This window comes from Engraulis encrasicolus, chromosome 18 (assembly GCF_034702125.1).
Source record: "Engraulis encrasicolus isolate BLACKSEA-1 chromosome 18, IST_EnEncr_1.0, whole genome shotgun sequence".
NCBI lineage: Eukaryota > Metazoa > Chordata > Actinopteri > Clupeiformes > Engraulidae > Engraulis > Engraulis encrasicolus.
Window position 1 is genome coordinate 44,005,224 of NC_085874.1, and position 20,870 is coordinate 44,026,093.

At 41.5% G+C, this 20,870-nt stretch overlaps 1 protein-coding gene across 1 annotated transcript; it reads left to right on the top strand.

Annotated features, from left to right (window-relative positions):
* Positions 1 to 1,973: 1,973 nt before the first annotated feature.
* Positions 1,974 to 14,545, top strand: LOC134468641 (copine-3-like). The gene is made up of 17 exons (XM_063222533.1): positions 1,974 to 2,226; positions 4,040 to 4,173; positions 4,691 to 4,870; positions 5,683 to 5,757; positions 5,991 to 6,062; positions 6,342 to 6,422; positions 7,076 to 7,165; positions 8,328 to 8,426; positions 9,258 to 9,338; positions 9,466 to 9,525; positions 10,630 to 10,763; positions 11,428 to 11,482; positions 11,772 to 11,823; positions 12,249 to 12,382; positions 12,776 to 13,012; positions 13,629 to 13,743; positions 14,069 to 14,545. Exons 1-17 carry the CDS (start codon positions 2,169 to 2,171, stop codon positions 14,074 to 14,076), a joined length of 1,665 nt encoding a protein of 554 aa, XP_063078603.1. The 5' UTR covers positions 1,974 to 2,168; the 3' UTR covers positions 14,077 to 14,545.
* The last annotated feature ends 6,325 nt before the right edge of the window (positions 14,546 to 20,870 follow it).

The window sequence follows — 20,870 nt, forward strand, 5'->3', positions numbered from 1 at the left end:
AATAGGCTTTCACTTTCAACTTAGTGTAGACGGTGCATTACCGACACCTGCTGGACGGGGGATGCAAGAGCCTATTCTAAAATGCTGAAAAAAGCATGATGTTTTAGTTTTTTCAGCCTTAGTATATTCCACCTCCAAGTCTACACTGGTGCTGCAGCAGCTTTCTTGGCACAGTTGTCAGTTCAAGTTCAAGTTCAAGAGTTTATTTGCCATGTCAACAAAGGTGATAGGATTTTTTTTGTCGCATACACCCCACCATCAAAACAAAACAAATACAGAAACAATGGACAAGACACCCAGCTGCAAAGCACATACAATAAATATAACTACTGTATGGGTAGACATAAACAGTAAACAGAGAGGGTAAACAGAGAGGGTCACAGCAGACATTACACAGCATTACAGACTATGCTGAGATAATAAAGTGCATTAAGGGGAGAGTGCATCGAGAGTGGGAAATTATAGTAGCTTAAGATGTCTGATATAGTAGGTATGTGCTGTTATTAAATCTGGATGTGGATGCTAGTTCGTTGCTGGCCACCACACCTTGGTGAGCAGGCAGTTTGATACCAGCCTTTAATAGTATATTGGAGACTTGTGCTATATTTGACACAACGTCTTGTCTAGAATTAGACTGCCAGATTTGAATACTGATCTGGAGCGCTGAGCCGGAGTCTGTGTCAGTGATGCCTCACACTGGTCACTACAAACATTACATTTGAAGCCTCACAATGAGACCAGTGGCAATCCTACTCCTACATACAGAGGCTCATCTTGTCACCAGGCCGCTTGGGGCCCCCAACCCACTAGATGGGGAACAACAACTCACACTTAAAACTGCAATACTGACGATTTTGGCTCAAATGGTCATTTGCTTGTGGCCCCAGCTGACCCTAGAATCGCCTCTGCCTACATAACGCTAGAGGTGTGTCGTTCATGAACGAGCCGGTTCTTTTGAACGGCTCCCTGAAGTGAACGATGGGAACCGGATCACAGCTGGGGGAGCCACTCGACCGTTATTTCGTTCATTTTTCATTCATTTTAAGCACGTGACCTCGACCAGAGTAATTAAATTTGGGAAAAAACACAATTGTTAGCCTCAAAGAGAGGCAAAAACGGTCTTTAGAAGCAGGAGAATAATCAGTTGTTGTTTGGACAAAATTACCTTGAGGTGGAGTCAAAATATTACATTCTTAACACTGAATAAATAATTAAAAAAAGAGCCAAAAGAGCCAGTTTTTTGAACGGCTCTTTGAAAGGAACGAGCCACTAAGATCCGGATCCCGAAAAAGAGCCAAAAATCCCATCTCTACATAACACTGATCCTGCCCTGATCCCAATGATAATAGACATACTGTACAGACATACTGTACAGACTGTACTGTATATAGACATATACTGTATGTGTGTATGACATACCTAAGCTCCTTATCTCCCCCCATCCCATTTATTATATCTCAAACGCACAAATGAAGCACGAATGATCACAGATTATAGATCGAGGACACAGTTGAAAGTTAGTGATAGTTATGATAATGTAATAGGCATGCTTCCTAAATCTTTTGAACTCAAGTTAACTCTTTTAGTCTAATTCTGATTCTGAGACACTCCATTTCCAACATACTGATATGTAAAAGTTATGTTTGGTTGTGTGTGCGCTCTTGCTTCTGTATGCGTGTGTGCGTGCAAGCAGGAATAAGTGTGAGTGTGTGTGTGTCTGTGTATGTATGTGTGTGCGTGCGTGCGTGCGTGCATGCGTGCGTGTGTCTGTGTCTGTGTGTGCGTGCGTGCGTGCATGCGTGCGTGCATTCATGCCCGTTTATGTGTTTGTATGTGTTATAAATGGCATGCTAGCGGCATCAGGTTACATAGCGTGCCGCTGGCAGCTGCCTTACTGCCTTACTCATCGCCATGAGCAGAGTGAAATAAGTGCATGAGAACTCTGAGCTCAGTACAACGAGAACACATTCAACCAACACAACACTGGCCTGTCTGTCTTAATAATAAGTCATATGACAGTTGAAAGTGCTGTGGAAGTTGGAGAGATGAATCCTTCTCCTCAGGGCCTTTGGAGTTATTAAACTGGACTGGTTTTGGAGTTATTAAACTGGACTGTTTTTTTTGGAAAATCAAAAAAAGGCCTCTCAAAACTAACGCCCAAGAGAGAGATGGCTGCAGCACCAAGCTGCCCAAGTATGCCAACTGCTGGTTCTCTACGTCGTCGTGGTAAGTAGTACAGTGTATCGTCTTGGACAGAGAAAGAAAGGAAAGGTATACCGCCCTACAAACGCAAAGTGCAGTAACTATGCCAGCATTGAAACAGAGAGAAAGGCCATCAAAGTATTGGAATTAGGTTGTATGTTTTAGTTACTGCGAATTTGACATAACAATATCTCTAAACCTGGACACAATTGGACCATAAGGCTTTGTCACAATATAGGAGGTGTTACGACGACTATTTTCAGTCTAAACTCTTAATATTTTACTGCACGTTTCCTTTGTAGGGTAGTATACTGTATATGTAGCTTTGCCTATATGTGATATTTATAATTAAGAGCAAACATAAGCCAACATGTTAACATCAGATTATAGGTGTGGTGTAGACCTACACTATTTGGCTAGGATGCTGGAATAATCTACTAGGTATTTGGCATTATATAACTGTTATTACATTACATTTGTGTATTTAGCACATTAGGAATTGTGATAAATAAAATGAATCAGTGCTGGGGCAGCTGCCGTTGAGCGATTGTCATGCTGTCTGGCCTTTACGACTGCTAGAAAGAATGACTTGAGGCATTTCGAAGAACAGCTGAGAGAACATGATAGGGCGACGAGTCACTGCTCCTTTAAATGTAGGCTAACTGGGCCAACTAGGCCAGCTGCATTACAGTAAACAAACAAAACAAATCTACTGTGTACAAACAACCAAGAACTATTGCATGTTTTCTTTTTTGCCTTTCAGTCTTTTACTCAAAAAAGTAGTTTAAAATAACACAAAACAAATCTTTAACAAGACCTATACTTGAAAATTGATTAGCCCCCTTCCTGAAATTTAACAACTCTTCCGATTTCTCAGTGAGAATGATCATTATTAAAAAGTTCAATCACACATGCATCCGTCACTTTCACTGCATTGCCATCCACTTCACATTGGATGAGGTCACATGCTGCCGCACTAAATTGTTTTCTCACTTGCATTGGATGCCTTGAGTAGAGAAATCACAAGAATTGAGAAATGTTGAGCTTTTGGCAGACGACGCACGTTTGTCAAATGAAGTAGTTACTGCAAATGTCCCATCGCTGTCAGCAAACGAAGTTCACTGAAGTGTACTATGAGTATACTGCTTTTAAAGTACACTTTTTTAATCAACTTTATTTTATACTTCCAGTTCTAGGAAGCATTCAAATTTAATACTTCTTTGTACTGAATTGGAGGAGTTTAACCACACTCACAAACCCTTTAAATTACATGAATTGAACAATTCATTTCAATTCAATTCAATTGTTTATGATTGTAAAGTGAATGGAAATTGCTATTGTGCTTTTAATAATTAATACCCTGTACGTCTGAAATGATGACGATGATGGTAGAATGCCATAGATTACATTATTAGATTTATGTAATTTAATGCACTTGTAAACACTTAAAGTGTACTTAGAGTGTACTTTTAAGTACTGTATACTTACAGTATTCTTAATATGAACTATATATTAAAATGTTCCAATTCAGTCCAAAGAAATTTTAAATTAAATGTCTAGTAAACTGGTAGTACATGGTCTGAAGTGCATACTTATACTTAAGTATGCTTCATTTATAGTACAACTTATAGTATACTATTTTTGTTAAGGGACAGAAACCAGTTGTTTTGCTATTATCCGCCATTGTTTTTTTTTTTTCTTAAATCCTATGTTGTGTTGAGCAGCACTGGCTGATGAAGTTTGACAGCACCTCCATCAAAACAAGACCACCATTATGCATCTGCAAACGCATGCACGTGTATCTGATCCTAGAGTTCCTCCTTGTGTGTGTTTGCAGCCATGGCGGGGCAGTGTATGACTAAGGTGCAGCTGACAGTGTCCTGTGAGAATCTGCTGGACAAGGATACCTTCTCCAAGTCAGACCCACTCTGTGTCCTGCTGATGAGGTCATCTGAATCACAGTGGATGGAGGTTGGTTGAGACATCTACAGCAATTAATCGCACGAGCAATGTTTGTATTTAGGGACACGTGCATACAATCTCTGATCCGTACCATAAACTGACACCCCTACTGAAGGGTGCCATTTTACAGTACGATTTGGTACACTTTATTGGGTACGCTTCAGAAAGTTTTGTCATGGAAATGCACACAATAGCGAACCTAGTGGACCGTACTGTACTGTACTGCTTGGTGGAAACAGGCCTTAATTTCACTACAAATAAATGATATGAGTAACCTGGCAAAAGTCATACATTCACATTAAATCAATTCTTCCAATGAACTTCCAATGACCTGTTTTATTAATTGAGATTGTAATGACCAAACACATGTGTGAAGGCTGAAATAAGCACCAACATGTGGAACATTTTCAGAATATAGTTCCTACATATATGACAAGGCACTCCAGTCAACAAGAAACTCACTGTGTGTGACTCTGTGTGTGTGTGTGTGTGTGTCTCTCTCTCTGTGTGTGTCTGGGTGTTTTAGGTGGGCCGCACTGAGATGGTGTTGAACTGCCTCAGCCCAAAGTTTTCCAAGCGGTTTGTGTTAGACTACTGCTTTGAGGTGGTGCAGACGGTGAAGTTTGAGCTGTATGACATTGATGACGGATCAGTGGCCCTGAGCAGTCAAGACTTCTTGGGGGCGTTTGAGAGCACACTTGGTCAGGTAAGTACGGTACGGTACTGTAAAGGCTCTTTTCTAGAGGTGTCAACAATAATCGATTCGGCAATGCAATGCAATGCGGGGCATGGACAATTCAATTCAATGCGACAAGTTCCAGAATCGATGCGGCAATTTGTTTAAGTTTCAATTACTTCCGTGGATATTTCAGGAACAAATGAATGTTAAATTAAATAAAAGCACTTCAAAGCATTGAAAACTGCAAGACTGATACAGAAAACGGACAATAAAATGTTGCTCAGTATCTGACTACTTGTATTGCCTCATCATGACTGATGAAACATTTGCTTTGCTTTCAGTAGAAATGTAATGCATTGCAATACATCGTAGAATTGAATCGAATCGAATCGCTACCTCCCGAATCATAATCGAATCGAACCGTGAGGGCAGTGCCAATGCACACCACTACTCTTTTCCACTGCTGGTTTTCTGTAGGCCTACAGCCCGACACACCGCGACTCGGCGGCCACTTTTTGCTGTACGATTGGGCACAACACAGCAAAAAGTGGTAGCCGAGTGGCGCTGTGTCGAGCTGTAGGCCTACTGTAAAGGGTCTTTTCCACTGCCGGTTTTCAGGTAGGCCTACAGCTCGACACGCCGCGACTCAGTCGCCACTTTTTGCTTTACGATTGGGCACAACACAGCAAAAAGTGGTAGCCGAGTCGCGCTGTGTCGATCTGTAGGCCTACCAGAAAACCGGTGTCCTGACGGCACGCACACATCATTTCCTGTGACAGGTGGAGAATTGGGAGGTAAGAGGAGTGTGACTGACCTTTAACCTCTCTGTGTTGCTTCAGATTGTGTCCAGTAGGAAGCTGACTCGGCCACTGGTCCAATCGGATACGAAGCCTGCAGGCAAAGGCACCATCACGGTAACCATTTAAACCTAGTACCGTGTCACGTCAGGTGAAATGCTGAACTCTACGCCTAACATGTTCTAGTTTCTCAAGCAAAATGAAATGCCCAGAGAAACTGAGTTTAGTTTAGCTCAGCTACTCTGAGTAGGTTTCTTTTTTTTAATGGCTAGCCAAATAGATGTGCTTTTTAAATTCTATATAGCAGTCCTTATTTTAAATTTAAACCAAATATTTTCCAACATTTGCAGATTTTTGCAGAGGAAATCAATGACAACAGAGTGGTGCACTTTGAGATGGAGGCCAGAGAGCTGGACAAGAGGGTGAGAAAAAAGGATGTGGTCATTTATTTGCTTTTTCATTTGCGTAAGTAAGTCATCAGTGTACTTTGTGCATGCGTTTTACTGTGCACTACTCTAACTAACTACAGGGAAAAGACAAAGTTCCAAAGCGAAACACTCACCGAGTCATACCTATGCTGTTGGGCAAACACACACACACGCACGCACGCACGCACACAGGTTACACTTCTTGACAACTTCACTTTTATGAAGAGTATAGCAATATCAAACGTTTTTCATAGCGTTTCCTTTGTATTACAGGGGTTCTTTGGGAAGTCGGATCCTTTCCTGGAATTCTACAGACACGTGGACATGGGATGGCAGCTTGCTTACCGGACAGAGGTAACACTATATCTATACGTCTTTTGTCCTTTTGTTTGTCAAACAGGTTATGTTTCAAGTTTCAAGAAAAAACAATAGGACTTGTGATAAGTCCCCGGTTCTTTGAGTGAGATGAACGAGTCATCTCTATGGGGAGTCACTCATTGGCTAACAACCTGTCAGCCAATGAGTGACTCCCCATAGAGATGACGAGTGAATTGAACGATTGCCTATATTGTGCCATGTCAATAACCTTGCATAGCCTGATATTTTCAAAGTTAACAGTGGGCCTGAGGCACTCAATGAAACCCTTGCCAAAATGAAAGCCTTTGGATAACTTGGCTGTGCATCAAATTGCTGCCACCAAATTTAGGCCAAGATGACCTTCCTCGGGGCAGGAGGTAAAGCGTTGACCAAAAATATTTTGGCAATTATTCTGTAGAAAGTACTATTGCCAAGTGAGTTTGGGTCAAAGACGTCCAACATGAAATTGTCCCTCAGTGACAACGGATACTTTTGCCTACTGTAACTGTAAAAAACATGACTTTCATTTTTTTTCAAGTGATGGCCAAGCCAAAAAATATATTTTTTTCTACAGTTACAGTAAGCGAAAGTATCTGTTGCACTGAAGGACAATTTCATGTTGGACGTCTTTGACCCGTTTGTGTATGCAGGTAGTGAGAAGAAACCCCAACCCCTGCTGGAGGCCCTTCAAGATCCCCATGCAGAGTCTGTGTGGTGGAGACATGGAAAAAGTCATTAAGGTCAGTAAATTGTGAAACCCCCCCCTCACGCATGCATGCACGCACGCACGCACGCACACACACACACTAATGTATACCTTGAACTAAAGGCTTAAAGGTGTAGTGTTTGGGATGGGGCCCATAGGTTTTGCAGCTATATTGCGCATTTAAACTCTACTGCATCTCGCCAAATTGGATCTTTTGATGATTATTTATTACCTTCGCCAAGGAGGTTGTGTTTTCGGTTGCGTTGGTTTGTTTGTTTGTCTGTTTGTCTGTCTGTCAGCAGGATACCTCAAAAGGTTATGCACAGATTTTGATGAAATTTTGTGGAGTTTTGGTGGTGATCCAGATCGTGATCCAGGATTTTTTTTTTAAGATTCTTAGGTAACACTTTACAACAAGGTTACGTGAGTAATAACGGAATAATGCCTGAAGTAATGATTGATTAATAGTAAATAAACATTAAGATATGGTATGATCTTTTTCAGCAATGTTAACACATGATTTACTAACATTTGGAATTCATACTCTTAATTAACTCTTGATGTACCACATTTACTTCATAGTGAATCATTATTACTCCAGCCATGAGTAATTCATGACTACTAATGGAGGAGACATTACTGCATACATGAATCATGTGTTTATTTACTATTAATCAATCATTACTTCAGACATTATTCCATCATTACTCACGTAATCTTATTGTAAAGTGTTACAGATTCTTCACTATTGCGGGATAGGGTGAATTTTGACATTCCAGTTTCTAACTCCACACAAGGCAGAAGAGCTGGAAAAAAATGAGGGTGTAACATAGTCAAATGTATCATATGGCTTCCTTGGTGGAGGTCTGCACTCTCTGAGTGCATTTCCAGTTAAGTAATAAACTAATATTTACTAGTATGACCAGAGTTCGTCAGTTTTTGCACCTAAAAATGTCGGGATTTTTTTTGGAAGTTTAAAATGGCGGACAGAAGATTCACTTCGTCATGTTTGACAAGTGCCATTTTCCCAGTCATAATGAATACTTACAATTTGATGGTGGTGGTATTTGTGAGAAAGTGAGAACTCTGAAAAGAAATAGGAAACATTACACTGTGCAACCCAAAATTGCATTTATGAGCCTTCAAACATGTTAAAACACTGACATCTGCTCCTTCTGCTGTGTGTCAACTCACAGGTTGAAAGCTACAACTATAAAAGTAATGGTTCACACTGTCTTATTGGGATGTTTGAAACAACACTTACCAACTTAGCCAAAGCTTCACGCTCAACACCGGTAAGTATGCAGGTGCGCCCAATCCCCTGCACTGAGGCAGCATTTTGAAAAATACGTATGTTTGTATTGTGCTGTAGTTTACATGTAGTGTAGGCTACTGTACCTGCATGTACCATGTCACATAGCCATGTTTACATGGACACGTTTCATTTACACCAAAACAAACTGTTTACATGAGAAGTTCCTCGTTAATTGGCGTATATGAACGTAAGCCACCACAGTAGGCCAGAGTAAAGAATGTAAGCCGCCAGAGTAGGTATTACAAATTTGCTGCTCATTTCAACTGCATTGCCTATTTGTTTTGTGTTTGTGAATATTTGTTTTGTGTTTTCTTTGGTTTTCTCCTCCTGTATTATGAAGAACTTTTTTAGCCATGGTACTTTATTTTTTTTTTTTTTGGTAAGAGATGGGGTGTGTGTGGCGGGGAAGAGCTGCAGTGTGTGTGAATATTTGTAATATGTGTGTTATGTATGTTTTTTGAGGACCCTATCGAAAACCAGATTTTTATCTCAAGAGGCTATCCTCCAATAAAGAAATTTGAATTCCAAAATGTGATATTTTCATGAATAGACATTGACATATAAAAACATTTGTGAATATCAAAAATAAATATAAACAAACTACAAAAATATCGCATGCAGTACCTTTAAAGAAGTTATTTGACTGTTGACTACAAGATTAAAATTCAATCAGTTTATACATTTCATTGGGCCGCTGTAAATGTAGCTACTGTGTATGCCATACATGGCATTTCTGTGAGACAAATAAAGAACCTTGAATCCAGTCTGACTTACTCAACCACCTGCCTTACAGGAGTATGTCTGTTAACAGGCTGAGTTTGAGTGCGTGAACGTGGCGAAGAAGAAAAAGAAGTACAAGAACTCGGGGGTCGTGAGCGTCAAGCTATGTGAGGTAAGATGCTGCACCCAGTCAGGCTTTAGTATTTTATTATTCCACATTAAGACTTCGAGAGACAGTTTTTGTGGGTAAAATGTAATGAATGTAGTACGGTATTTTAATACTCTGTTCATATCGGCAGATTAGAAAGGAGTACACCTTCCTCGATTACATCATGGGAGGATGTCAACTCCACTTTGTGGTAAGCACGGATCCTACAGTCTGGATGTGCAATGCAGACATGAACACTGAGCATCCAGCACACAACACTGCAGTTTATTACAACCACCCCCCCCCCCACACACACACACACACACACACACACCACTGCATACTTTACAGAGGCGATTCAAGGGTAAGCTGGGGACCCTGAAGCGAAAATTCAAAAGAATGAACATTCACAACAAATTCCTGCCACTGTAGTTTCTAGGCTTGGGGCCCCCAAGCGGCTGCCTGCCTAGCCTGGTGACAAGATGCACCTCTGGTACTTTATACAGGGCGTCTGCGGGGTCTTAAAAAGTCTAAAAAAGTCTAGAATTACACATTTTCCATTTTAGGCCTAAAAAAGTCTAAAATATTGGGATATTTTGCAGTGTAAGTCTAAAATTGAGTTTGAGTAATTTAAGACCTACGTTTCAATGCAAAATATCGACAAAGGATTAATGTTTATTTGTTTTGTTACGCTTTGTTTTTACGTCCTTTTCCGCGCCGCTCTGTTTTGTTTCTGATATGTGTGTGAGTGTGCTCGCGTGCGCGCGTATATATAGTCAATTGACTGCAATCTGACTTTATTTCATTTTTTAATACTCCACGAAGGTCTAACATTTAGCCCATGATGGTCTAAAAAAGGTCTAAAAAAAGTCTAAAATTGCACTTGTTAAAACCTGCAGACACCCTGTTTATACAGTACACCTTACATACTTCCCATTAGGGCTGCACGATAATGGAAAAAATCATAATCACGATTATTTTGGTCAAATTGGTAATCACGGTTATTAATCACGATTGTTGATTTTTTTGAAAATTATAACAAGATGAAATATAACCAAGAATGAATTATATACGGGATGAGCAAAATAAAATGAATAATTATGTAAAGGCAATAGCATGAAACTTAGGTGGACAGATTTCTGGTCAGAAACACCAGCCTGTCAGTATGTTCTGGCTTCAAGGACGCTCTCAAAGGTCACCATTGCCACGATTAAATCGCAATTAAAATTTCAACTTCGATTTCACTAATTTATCACGATTTTCGATTATTTTCTATTAATTGTGCAGCCCTACTGTACTTTCCATAACTCTACAGGTTGGAGTCGACTTTACCGCGTCCAATGGTGATCCTCGGTCTCCCACGTCTCTGCACCACATCAGCCCCGATGGGGTCAACCAGTACCTGAATGCCATCTGGTCTGTGGGCATGGTGATCAAGGACTACGACTGGTGAATACACTATCCCTAGGGCATTACAGTGACAGACATAAAATAATCAAGGACATTGATGGGAAACTAAGCAAATGTAGGGGCAGATGTGCAGTGTGTCATCATTGGTATCACAAGCACCACTGATGTTACATTCATTATGAAGTGTTTGTGTGACATATTATTTGTAACTTTTTTGAATACCATAGTGCCTCAAATTATAGCCTGTGCCTATTAGTAGCCTGGCTCTAAAGCATTTTCAATAAATAAATGCCTTTTCCTTCATATTAAAAGGCTCCTGCCCTGTGTCCTGCACCCATTTATAGCCCGGACCAAACACTTTTATTTTTAATAATAACCCTGGCAATTATTTGAGGAAATGTACACGTATGTATTTTGGTGCAGTGGTGTAGTCTACTTTTTATGGTGGGTATACTGTATATTTGAGCATTTTTTGAAGTGGGTATACTGTATATATTTGTGCTATTCAAAGCAATGGAGCAATCAATTTTAAGTGGGTATACTGAAATCCCTGAAATTTAGAAGTGGGTATACTCCGTATACCCGCGTTCTACGTAGACTACACCACTGATTTGGTGTGTAGTATTTGTTATTGTTTCCACAAGCGTTAGTATTGCTAAGCATGCAGTCATACGAAAACCCTCAATGCCTTTTCTTCCTGCAGTGATAACTTCTTTCCTGCATTTGGGTTTGGAGCTCAGCTTCCACCGGATTTCAGGGTAAGCACTTGATGTTGAGCCCAGTGTAGACAGTGTTGCCAGATTGGGCGGTTGACAATTGGGCTACTTGGCAAGGCCGTCTGCGGGTGAAAACGGGACAAATAGGCCATTTGGTGTTTTTTCAGCAATTTTGAGCCCATAGAAACCAATGCAGTTTGTTGAACTTGGGCGGAATTTAGCGCGTTTTGAGAACCTTTTGGGCGGAATTTGATCAGACAAATCTGGCAACACTGCGTGTAGATCCCTATTTGTCAAAAGTTTATGCTTCAGTTTTGCTGTGTCCACACAGGTCTCTCATGAGTTCCCCATGAACTTCAACCCCACAAATCCCTGCTGCCAAGGTGTGTTACCACTCCGTCCTCCAACACCACATTATCCTCTTTGAGTTGCATGCCTCTTTACGTCAACTGTAGATTGATTAACCATTGAAAGGTTTTCAGTAGCTGGTTCCACCTGCACTTTCTTTGCCAAAAATCTGTAGCTAATAAGTTTTACAATACAGGGCGCACAATACCTGATACATGTAAAGGGCTCCGATACGATATATTGCGATACGATATGATATATTACAATTGCATTTGTGAAGTCCATTTGAACAACCTGAGCATGTTCACACATTATAGAAACTATAAAAAGTAATGTGATGTTGAAAGCCGGACATGAACCAAACTCAAACTTATGCCTTCTTATGTGTGTGTGTGTGTGTGTGAGTGTGAGTGTGTGTGTGGCCGTGATCGTTACCGTGTGTGTCTTTCTGTCCATATAGGCATCGAAGGCGTGGTTGAGGCCTACAGGATGTGCCTTCCGCAGGTGGAACTCTGTGGTCCGACAAACTTCTCTCCCATCATCAACCGTGTCGCAGGGCTGGCTCGCCAGGCGTCCAGCCAGAAAGCAGCTTCAGTAAGGGCCTGTTGTATTATTACATGTATGAATGTATGGCACAGTGGTTTTCAAAGTGGGGGCCAGGGGCTGTTGGGGGGGGGGGGGGGTAGCTGTTGGGGGGTGTCTCTTTCTGTTTCACTGTCTCTCCCGTTCTCTCTCTTCCTCTATGTCTCTCAGTGTCTGTCTCTCATTGCATCATTACAGATGTTGAGATCACAGATATCGTCACACACATCACATCTACCCTCTTAAATGATTCTCTTGTTGCTATCAATTTTAGAACATTGAATGCTTAGCAAAGTCCAGACGTCTGAGGTGGCTAGTGTTGGCAATCTGTTACAGTATCTACCTTTCTCTCTCTCTCTTTCTTTCTGTCTCTCTCTCTCTCCCTGTCTCTCATCGCCATGGCAGCAATACTATGTGCTGCTGATCATAACAGACGGTGAGATCACAGACATGCAGGACACCGTCTCGGCCATCGTCACCGCCTCGCGTCTGCCCATGTCCATCATTATCGTGGGTGTGGGCAATGCCAAGTTCACTGACATGGACATCCTGGACGGAGACAACACTCGCCTGACAGCCTGCAACGGCGACGTGGCCGGCCGAGATATCGTGCAGTTTGTGCCATTCCGAGACTTCCAGAATGTAAGGAAAGTTTGTGGGTCTCTGCTGTTATAAGCTGTAGTCAGTGACGTGCACAGACATTTTGGGGGGCATGTGGAACTTTCGATCATCTTACTAGGCTTGTAGAGGCTATACTATATGCAGGGCTTTTTCTAGGATTTTTACTCAAAAAAGTAATTTATATAATAAAAAAAAAGAAGTATGAGGGTGTACCTGTGGAGGTATGAGGGTGGAGCGCCCCTATTTCCCTGTTCAGAAAAAGCCCTGCTGTATGTATATTATATATGGGTATTATTGTAACGTTTATTTGTAAATCATCATGTCAACATGGACAACAGTGCACTGTGACAAAAAAAAAAACTTTGGAAAAAAGGGCATTTTTCGTCCAGGAAGGCAAAAGGGCAGATGCTTTAGCACCACCTCGTCCCCATCTGTGCACGCCTATGTACTGTAGTGTGTACTAGTGCTGTAGTACAATATGTCGCAGTGACTCAGCTGCTTTTTGGACGTTTTTTTATTTCATTACCAATTTACTTAGTTTGGATTTTGTTTTACGGTACTAATGTAATGTAAAGCTCTGGCTTTTCGGATGTTTATGTGACTACTTCTGACTAGCGGTATTTCTGTGTCTGCTCAGTCTGGTCAGGCAGCGCTAGCTCAGTGTGTGCTGGCTGAGCTACCAGAGCAGGTGTCTTCCTACTTCAGAATGGTTCGCCTGGCGCCCGCCGGGGATCTTGCCCATTCTACTGCAGGTAAGAATATTACACACAACACAAGTCATAGTCTTCACACAGACACACACAGACAGACAGACAGACTGAAGCACACACACACACACACACACACACACACACACACACACACACACACACACACACACACACACACACACACACACACACACACACACACACACACACACACACACACACACACACACACACACACACACACACACACACAGCCAAACACACATACACACACAAACACACACACTGTAAGTGGGTGTCTCATACGTTTGACAATGGCAGGTAATGGCTGGCAAATCCTTACACAAGTTGTTTTCTTCTCAATAAGATCTCTAGGTCAGCTGGTCTTTTCACCGGACCCGACCCACCCTGAACTGACCAGTGCACAGCAAGACAACTGTCGACTACTTCATGTCATTCGTCAATAATGGTGTTACCTCTCTCAAATCTCACATGGACATGCCCTGCCCTCACATACTATATTCATAGTGTGAGAATTGTAATGCTCAGCAATGGATTTATTAACCATGGACTACACAGGGATGAAACTGAAACAGGAGAACTGTCAAGTGTGCTATGTTTGGACTTCTTCTTTCACCAACAGACACAGACACAGACACGCACAGTATGCAAATAATAAAAACATGCCATGCAATGCATTGTGAATTACTGTACTTAATAATTTTGCCATAGGGAAAAGTATTTGTGTAGGGTAGTTGATTAAAATGCAATGCTGTGTATCTTACTTTCCCCCTTTTCATGCCTTTGCACTGCTTGTGTTTCTCCACCAGGGGTCATTATTCAGCAGTCTGTCAAAAGATACAGAGCCTTCCTTTGGGCTTTTCTGTAATTTTTGTATTTATAATGATACCTAATAATGACATGTGTGTTGTGTTTATGTGTGGTTGTTTATGTTACAGGTAACACTAATAAATATTTGAATGCAGAAATGGATTCTATTAAACCTGTAAAAAACATATTTAGCTCCCTCCTCATATTTTATAACTAATTATTTCATAACTTGGTAGATGACATGACAATGCACTAGTGACTAGGTGAGGATTCTGGACTAGGGCTCTCTCACTGCTAAATGTTAAAATGCAATTAATGTGCTGAATATTAAAATGTCATTACTGTATCATGTAACCTTGTGTGGTGGAAGGTGAGCCCAACTTTAGCAACTGTGGTTTTCTATACTCATTTTGGCATCACCTGACTTGTTGATTAGTAATTAATGTTTAAAAATGTGCATAGTGCTCCTTCAACAAACATTTCAACATATAGTAGCAGCATTTGAATCTGAAACATCGATTCACATCCCACACCAATGGCTGAACTCAGTGTAATCTGCTGATCCAAATCTGAGTGATCAAAATCTCTGTTGATCTGAACTAATTCATTTATCTAAAATAAAACACCACCTTTCTTTTACAGTGTACCAGTGTACTCTCCTTATTCTGCTAGCCAGGACACACCTGGCAACCTGTGTTATGGGTTAGGTTCATACTGTGACTCTTTATAGATCTGTAAGATTAATGTGTGGAGACAGAAAATGGGAATTAAAACAGTGAAGATTTTAACTAGAAGTAGCAAAACCGTATATTTTCCAGATTCAATTCATGTGTATGAACAAGAACAAGGCTGCAGTCAACAGGGTCACTTTGGCAGTGAACTTTGCATGGCCTGTATTTATTTGAATCCGCTTGGATGCCATGCAACCACATAAACCGCATTCATTAAAGGGCATTCACAATGAAAGGAGTAGTATAGCTATAATGAGAGATACTAAATTATAGACCTGAAGTTCAGGGTGCGAGAAAATAATGAGCATTTTTATGGTAGCCCCTTAATGCGCGCCGTACCTCCAGTGGCACGCTGTAAGAGTCACTGAAATGTACTTATCATAGCACTACAATACTATGACACAACACAGGCCCTTTATTAATGCACCACGACTTGGTAATTACCATACTAGTAACAACAAATGTATAAATCCGCGTCTCAAGGGGTTATTACAATAAAGGATCCCCATTATCTTATGTAGTTCGCTAGTCTTTCCAGGGTTCCCAATTCAAGACATACAGTATCACACCACTTCATCGGTTAAGAAACAAACAGAGGGGGGCGCTCTGGCGCAGCGCGCTAAGCCCCCCAAATTTGGGCTTACATTGCCCATGGGGACCCCGGTTCGAGTCCAGCCGGGGTCATTTCCTGGCCCTACCCATCTCTCTCTCCCAGTCATTTCCTGTCTACTCTCACACGGTCCAGTAATAATAATCGAAGGTGAGAAAGTGGCTCGCACTCGGGTCCTTCTTTTCTTCTTTTTATTATTATACTCCAGGAGACACTGACGAAGGCAACAGCCGAAACGTTTGTCTACACTTCTGCTGCTATGTAAAAAATAAAAAATAAGTTATTCAACTGGAGACGCACCACACGAAAGAGCACGGTGTACCTGATCTACTACTTTTGTAATAATAATCAGCCAAAAAGCACCAAAAAATACTTTAAAAAGAAACATACAGATATGCATGTATTGCGAAGTGCTAGAGCAAGTTCAACGTTCAAATGTGCTATTATGGTAAAACACAAGATGTTGGAATGAGACTGTGTTGATCAGAAAAAAAATATCTGTGACTTCTCAGGGGCCTCATCTGCGGTGCATTTCTCAAAAGCGTAGTTGTTAGCCAGTTAGCAACTTGGGGTTGTTGCCAATGGGAAATTACAATGCAACCAACAAAGTAGCTGATGTAGTTAGTAACTATGGTTTTGAGAAATGCACCCCTGATGTGCAACTGGACAGGTGAGTTGGTATTTGCAAAGAGACGAACATTAGGCCATCACTCTGGTCTCCTAGTCATCCGACTGTGCTCTCTCTCTCTTCAAACATCATTAGGATCTCCGTCCACAATCACCAAGAGGCATACAGTATGATCTGCCAATTCTCTGTGCTTCACTATTCATGCATCCTTCATCCTTCCTGACGAGCATTGTAAATAGCATTCAGATGGGTCCACTACTAGAATGACTTTTTCACTTCTATGACAATAGGCCTACATCACAGCAATTGCCAGGTGGTTGTGATCGAAGCAACCAACTGGGACACAGGGATGGGGCATAGAGATGGTCCCCATGGTTACCGCTGTCATGGCGCGTCACATAATGTAAATGATGCAGATTGCTATTTTTCTTGGTGCACATTATGCTGTATAATCACAGTGCACTGATGAGTAGGTGGGAAGCAAATATCTGCCACTTGACCTCTGACAACCACCTGACTGGAACATATTTTTTTTAAAAACCAAAAAAAAAAACAAGAGAACTTCTCTCATACAAGACAGAGATATCAAGAAAAACTACACCAGTAGCCTAAATGATTTGGAAGTCAGAACAAACTTGTAATGTAGCCGAATTACTGGGGAAGAGAGAGAGAGAGTGTGTGTGTGTGTGTGTGTGTGTGTGTGTGTGTGTGTGTGTGTGTGTGTGTGTGTGTGTGTGTGTGTGTTGTACACTGATGAATGTACACTGTGTACTGTTTCTCAGGGTACTCCAATAAGGAAGCAGATTTATTTATTTATTTCAACAACATAATATCAAATGGGCTTGATTGTCCATTCAGAAAGGAGGGCAAAAATATATTACACAATAGCTGTTCACAAATGTGCCATATGACAAGCCTCCAGTAAATAAACCTGGCATACAAGTGCCATTGGTTGATACTCTTGCACTAAATTGGCTTATTAGAACAATAAGAACAGCAGATGTAGGCTACTATGCCCTACCTTGATATAGGCCTACAATTATTTCAAAGAACGTGGCACCTAAAGTTGACAGCCACTGCTTTGCAGACAGAGCTATCCGAGGTGCTGAAGCCCGATAAAGAAACCTTTATTTTGAATATATATTTTTGTTATACTGCATTAACAAAATACATTATATGCTTGATCATGGCCTTGTTACGTGTTAAGGCACACGTCAACTCCAGACATCCCTTTAGTGCATAAACATGACAACACCTGCAACGGAAATCCAGTTTTTTTTGTGTGTGCTTTTTGCCAGACGTTCAATGACGCCACGATGATGTGTTTTTTAATGGCCCGCCTCCTCCCTTGTGTTTGAAAGCAAAACAGTTGACTTGCAGCATCGTCTAAGATTGGACGAGGTCGTCCATGTGCGCACGTTGCGCTCATTCAGCAAGTAGCATTTCTGAACGCTGTTTTGCCAGGTTGTGGTACCTTAATGGATGCGTTTTATTTCTGGTTGAGAGTGCGGTGATGGGGACTCTCATTCAACTGCATGAAACGAATCTTGCCTTTTTCTGCATGCGTCGGTAGGCTAACTTCACAGGCAGGTGTGTGTGTAGGGGATTAACGGTCTATTTAGCCTACAGCCATTTATTCTAAAATAAGACGTGGAATGTGACGCGAGACTGTGGCATCGCATCATTTCCACCGGATTAATCCTTTACGCATATGTTGAATACCGGAGACCCGACGCGTAATGCAACAAGAAATCGCGGCCAGATGAGGGACAGGGACTTCATGCCTAATATGGAGCGGGGGAAACCCGCCACCTACACTGGGGACAAAAAGGCTAAGATGGCTGCGAAGACGAACAAAAAGTGGGTGAGACTGGCCACTGTTTTCGCCTACGTCGTGTCGGTGTCTCTCGCCGCTGTCATTTTGGCGATTTACTACAGTCTGATCTGGAAGCCAACATCTGGTTCCACGCCGCTGTCAGGAGGGGTAGATGCTCCGCTGACCACCGCAGCGCCATCGGCCAGGACAACAGACACCTCGACCCGCAGAAACATCATCAGCACCCCACAGGAAAATCAAAGCCAACCCGAGAGTGCATCACAGGATTATTCTTGGACATCATCACACGGGCGCGCAGGTGACACATCGGAGACGCCACTCCAAACGGCTGAGAACCGAGGCCCAACAGTCACATCAGAGGACACAGTACTACAAAAACACAACGACAGTGGGGCAGAAGTTCGATACTCACCAACAAACAGTGCACCCCTCATGACACAATCACTTCCTGCTGAAAACTTAGAATGGACACCTGAAGAAGCAGTTGGAACGCGCCAGGAGACGCACATTACATACACTACCGACACGCCAAATGAAAAAGTGATAGTGAACTCAGATGCTACAATTGGGATTAAGGACAATGCATTTGAGGGTTCTGGTATGACTTTACAGGAGGAACGCTCTTTCTCGGAATTATCTAAATCGAGTGCACCACAGATGGAGGATAGAACGTCAGCTTTAGATTCACAATGGCCCGTGGTCAGTGCCACATCGCAAAGTAGCACGCTCAAGTACACAAGTGAGCATCTCCTTCTCACAGACACACATAATGACAAGGAGGATGTTGTCGACGAGGGATCTGCTTTCCTTTCCCCTGACCTCCACAACATGAAAGATTTATCGTCTACCACGGATGTCACCGGAAATTACCAAACGACGACTCTAGGGTCTGGTGCAACCAGTGATGAATAACCTAATGGATGTTTTGCGACAGTATATTTGTCGCATTTCCTTGACATTGTCAAGATGTGCAAATGAAACTGTTTAAAACTGTAAACTCAACTGAATTTTGAAGAAAAAAAAGCAAAACGTTCAGTGATCTCTTATACGACGAAAGAACATAAAGCCATGTTTGACTCTTGTCAATCAAGTAGGGAAATTGTCCACACTTTTTATGCGCTGTAATAGAAAGCTGACTGAAGAATAGATTTTTGGCCCTTTCAGGTAAGCCTATGTGTGGAGGTCTATACTGCAAATACCCAATGAAGGGCATAGTCACCTAGCTGTTTTTAAGCTAGAGTACCTGCAGTAACCCATTATGTTGACCTTTAAGCCAAGTTGTATGCATTCTTTGTTTTGTTTTTTTAAGATACAGTTCCCCATTTAGGCTATGCCAACAAATGAGTATTTAGTATGTTCTCCTTGTAGCTATAGGCTCGCGCAAGTGCTTTGGCTTCAGCAATATCAGTTTCCTCAGAAACAAAACTATGTCGGCCAAATAATATGGTTGTACTTTATCAATATATTGTATGTTGACTGTTTTTAGTATGTCACTTTGATCAGTTTTAATAATAAACACAAATTATGTAGCCTAAGCAGATCTTTGTATTTCATAGGTGCAGTGAATGTCTGATGTGCACATCCTGAAAAACTAGTCCTATCTGATGAAATGAAAAGTTGTTAACACAGTAACATTTTTACTGTTAATTCAAGACTTAGAGTATGCCCTACTAAAAAAGGGTTAACTATGACTCAAGTGTTGAATTAACACTGGGTAATTTACTGGGCAAGTGTAGCCTCTCTGAGCAGATGGGCTTGTCGGCAGCCCCTTTCACTCTGCTGAATAGACCCAACTAGGCTACATCATAGCAACATTGCTATGACATTACAGAAAGTCTTACGTAACAGACTTAGACTTTGATCATTGCAATTTTGGTGAAAATTAGGTTATAACAGAGGCTTGGTACCCAAAAAGGGATGTGGATTAAGGTGAAGACACATTGGAATGGGTCACTTAGTAAGGCTTTAATTAATCACTACCTACCTTCCACATCGCGAAAGATACATATGCCTACATATTCATCTACATACATATTAATCTGGGTTACAAAACCAGTAAAAGTAAAAATGGTGGGGTGTAAGAGCAGAGTAAATGTATATACATAGAGAGTATATAACCCAGTGTAGAGTCAAATTAAAGTGTAGTTTCAAATTATTAAAACCGCCATTATTTTTTTTACTGGGTAGTAACTCAGCAATAGACCTAAACCACAAATCATAGGGTCAGGGGACACATTTCACTTCCCATGCCACTTTAAACCACTGGGGTGGGTGGGGGGTACTTTTGTGGTAATTGCATGTGCGTAGGCAATTCCTGGAGCACTTCCAGCAGTCTCCAGACTTATTAACATGCTCCTTTCCAGGCAGTATACGGTGGATTAACCCCTTAACACATAGCCTATGTTATAACCTTATTGTCACCAAAATTGTACTGGCTATGTCTTAATCTGTTACCTCAGGCTCTTGGTACTGTCATAGCATGTTGTAGTTGAATTTCTTCAGCAAATACAGCAGTGAATAGACCCGCCGGCG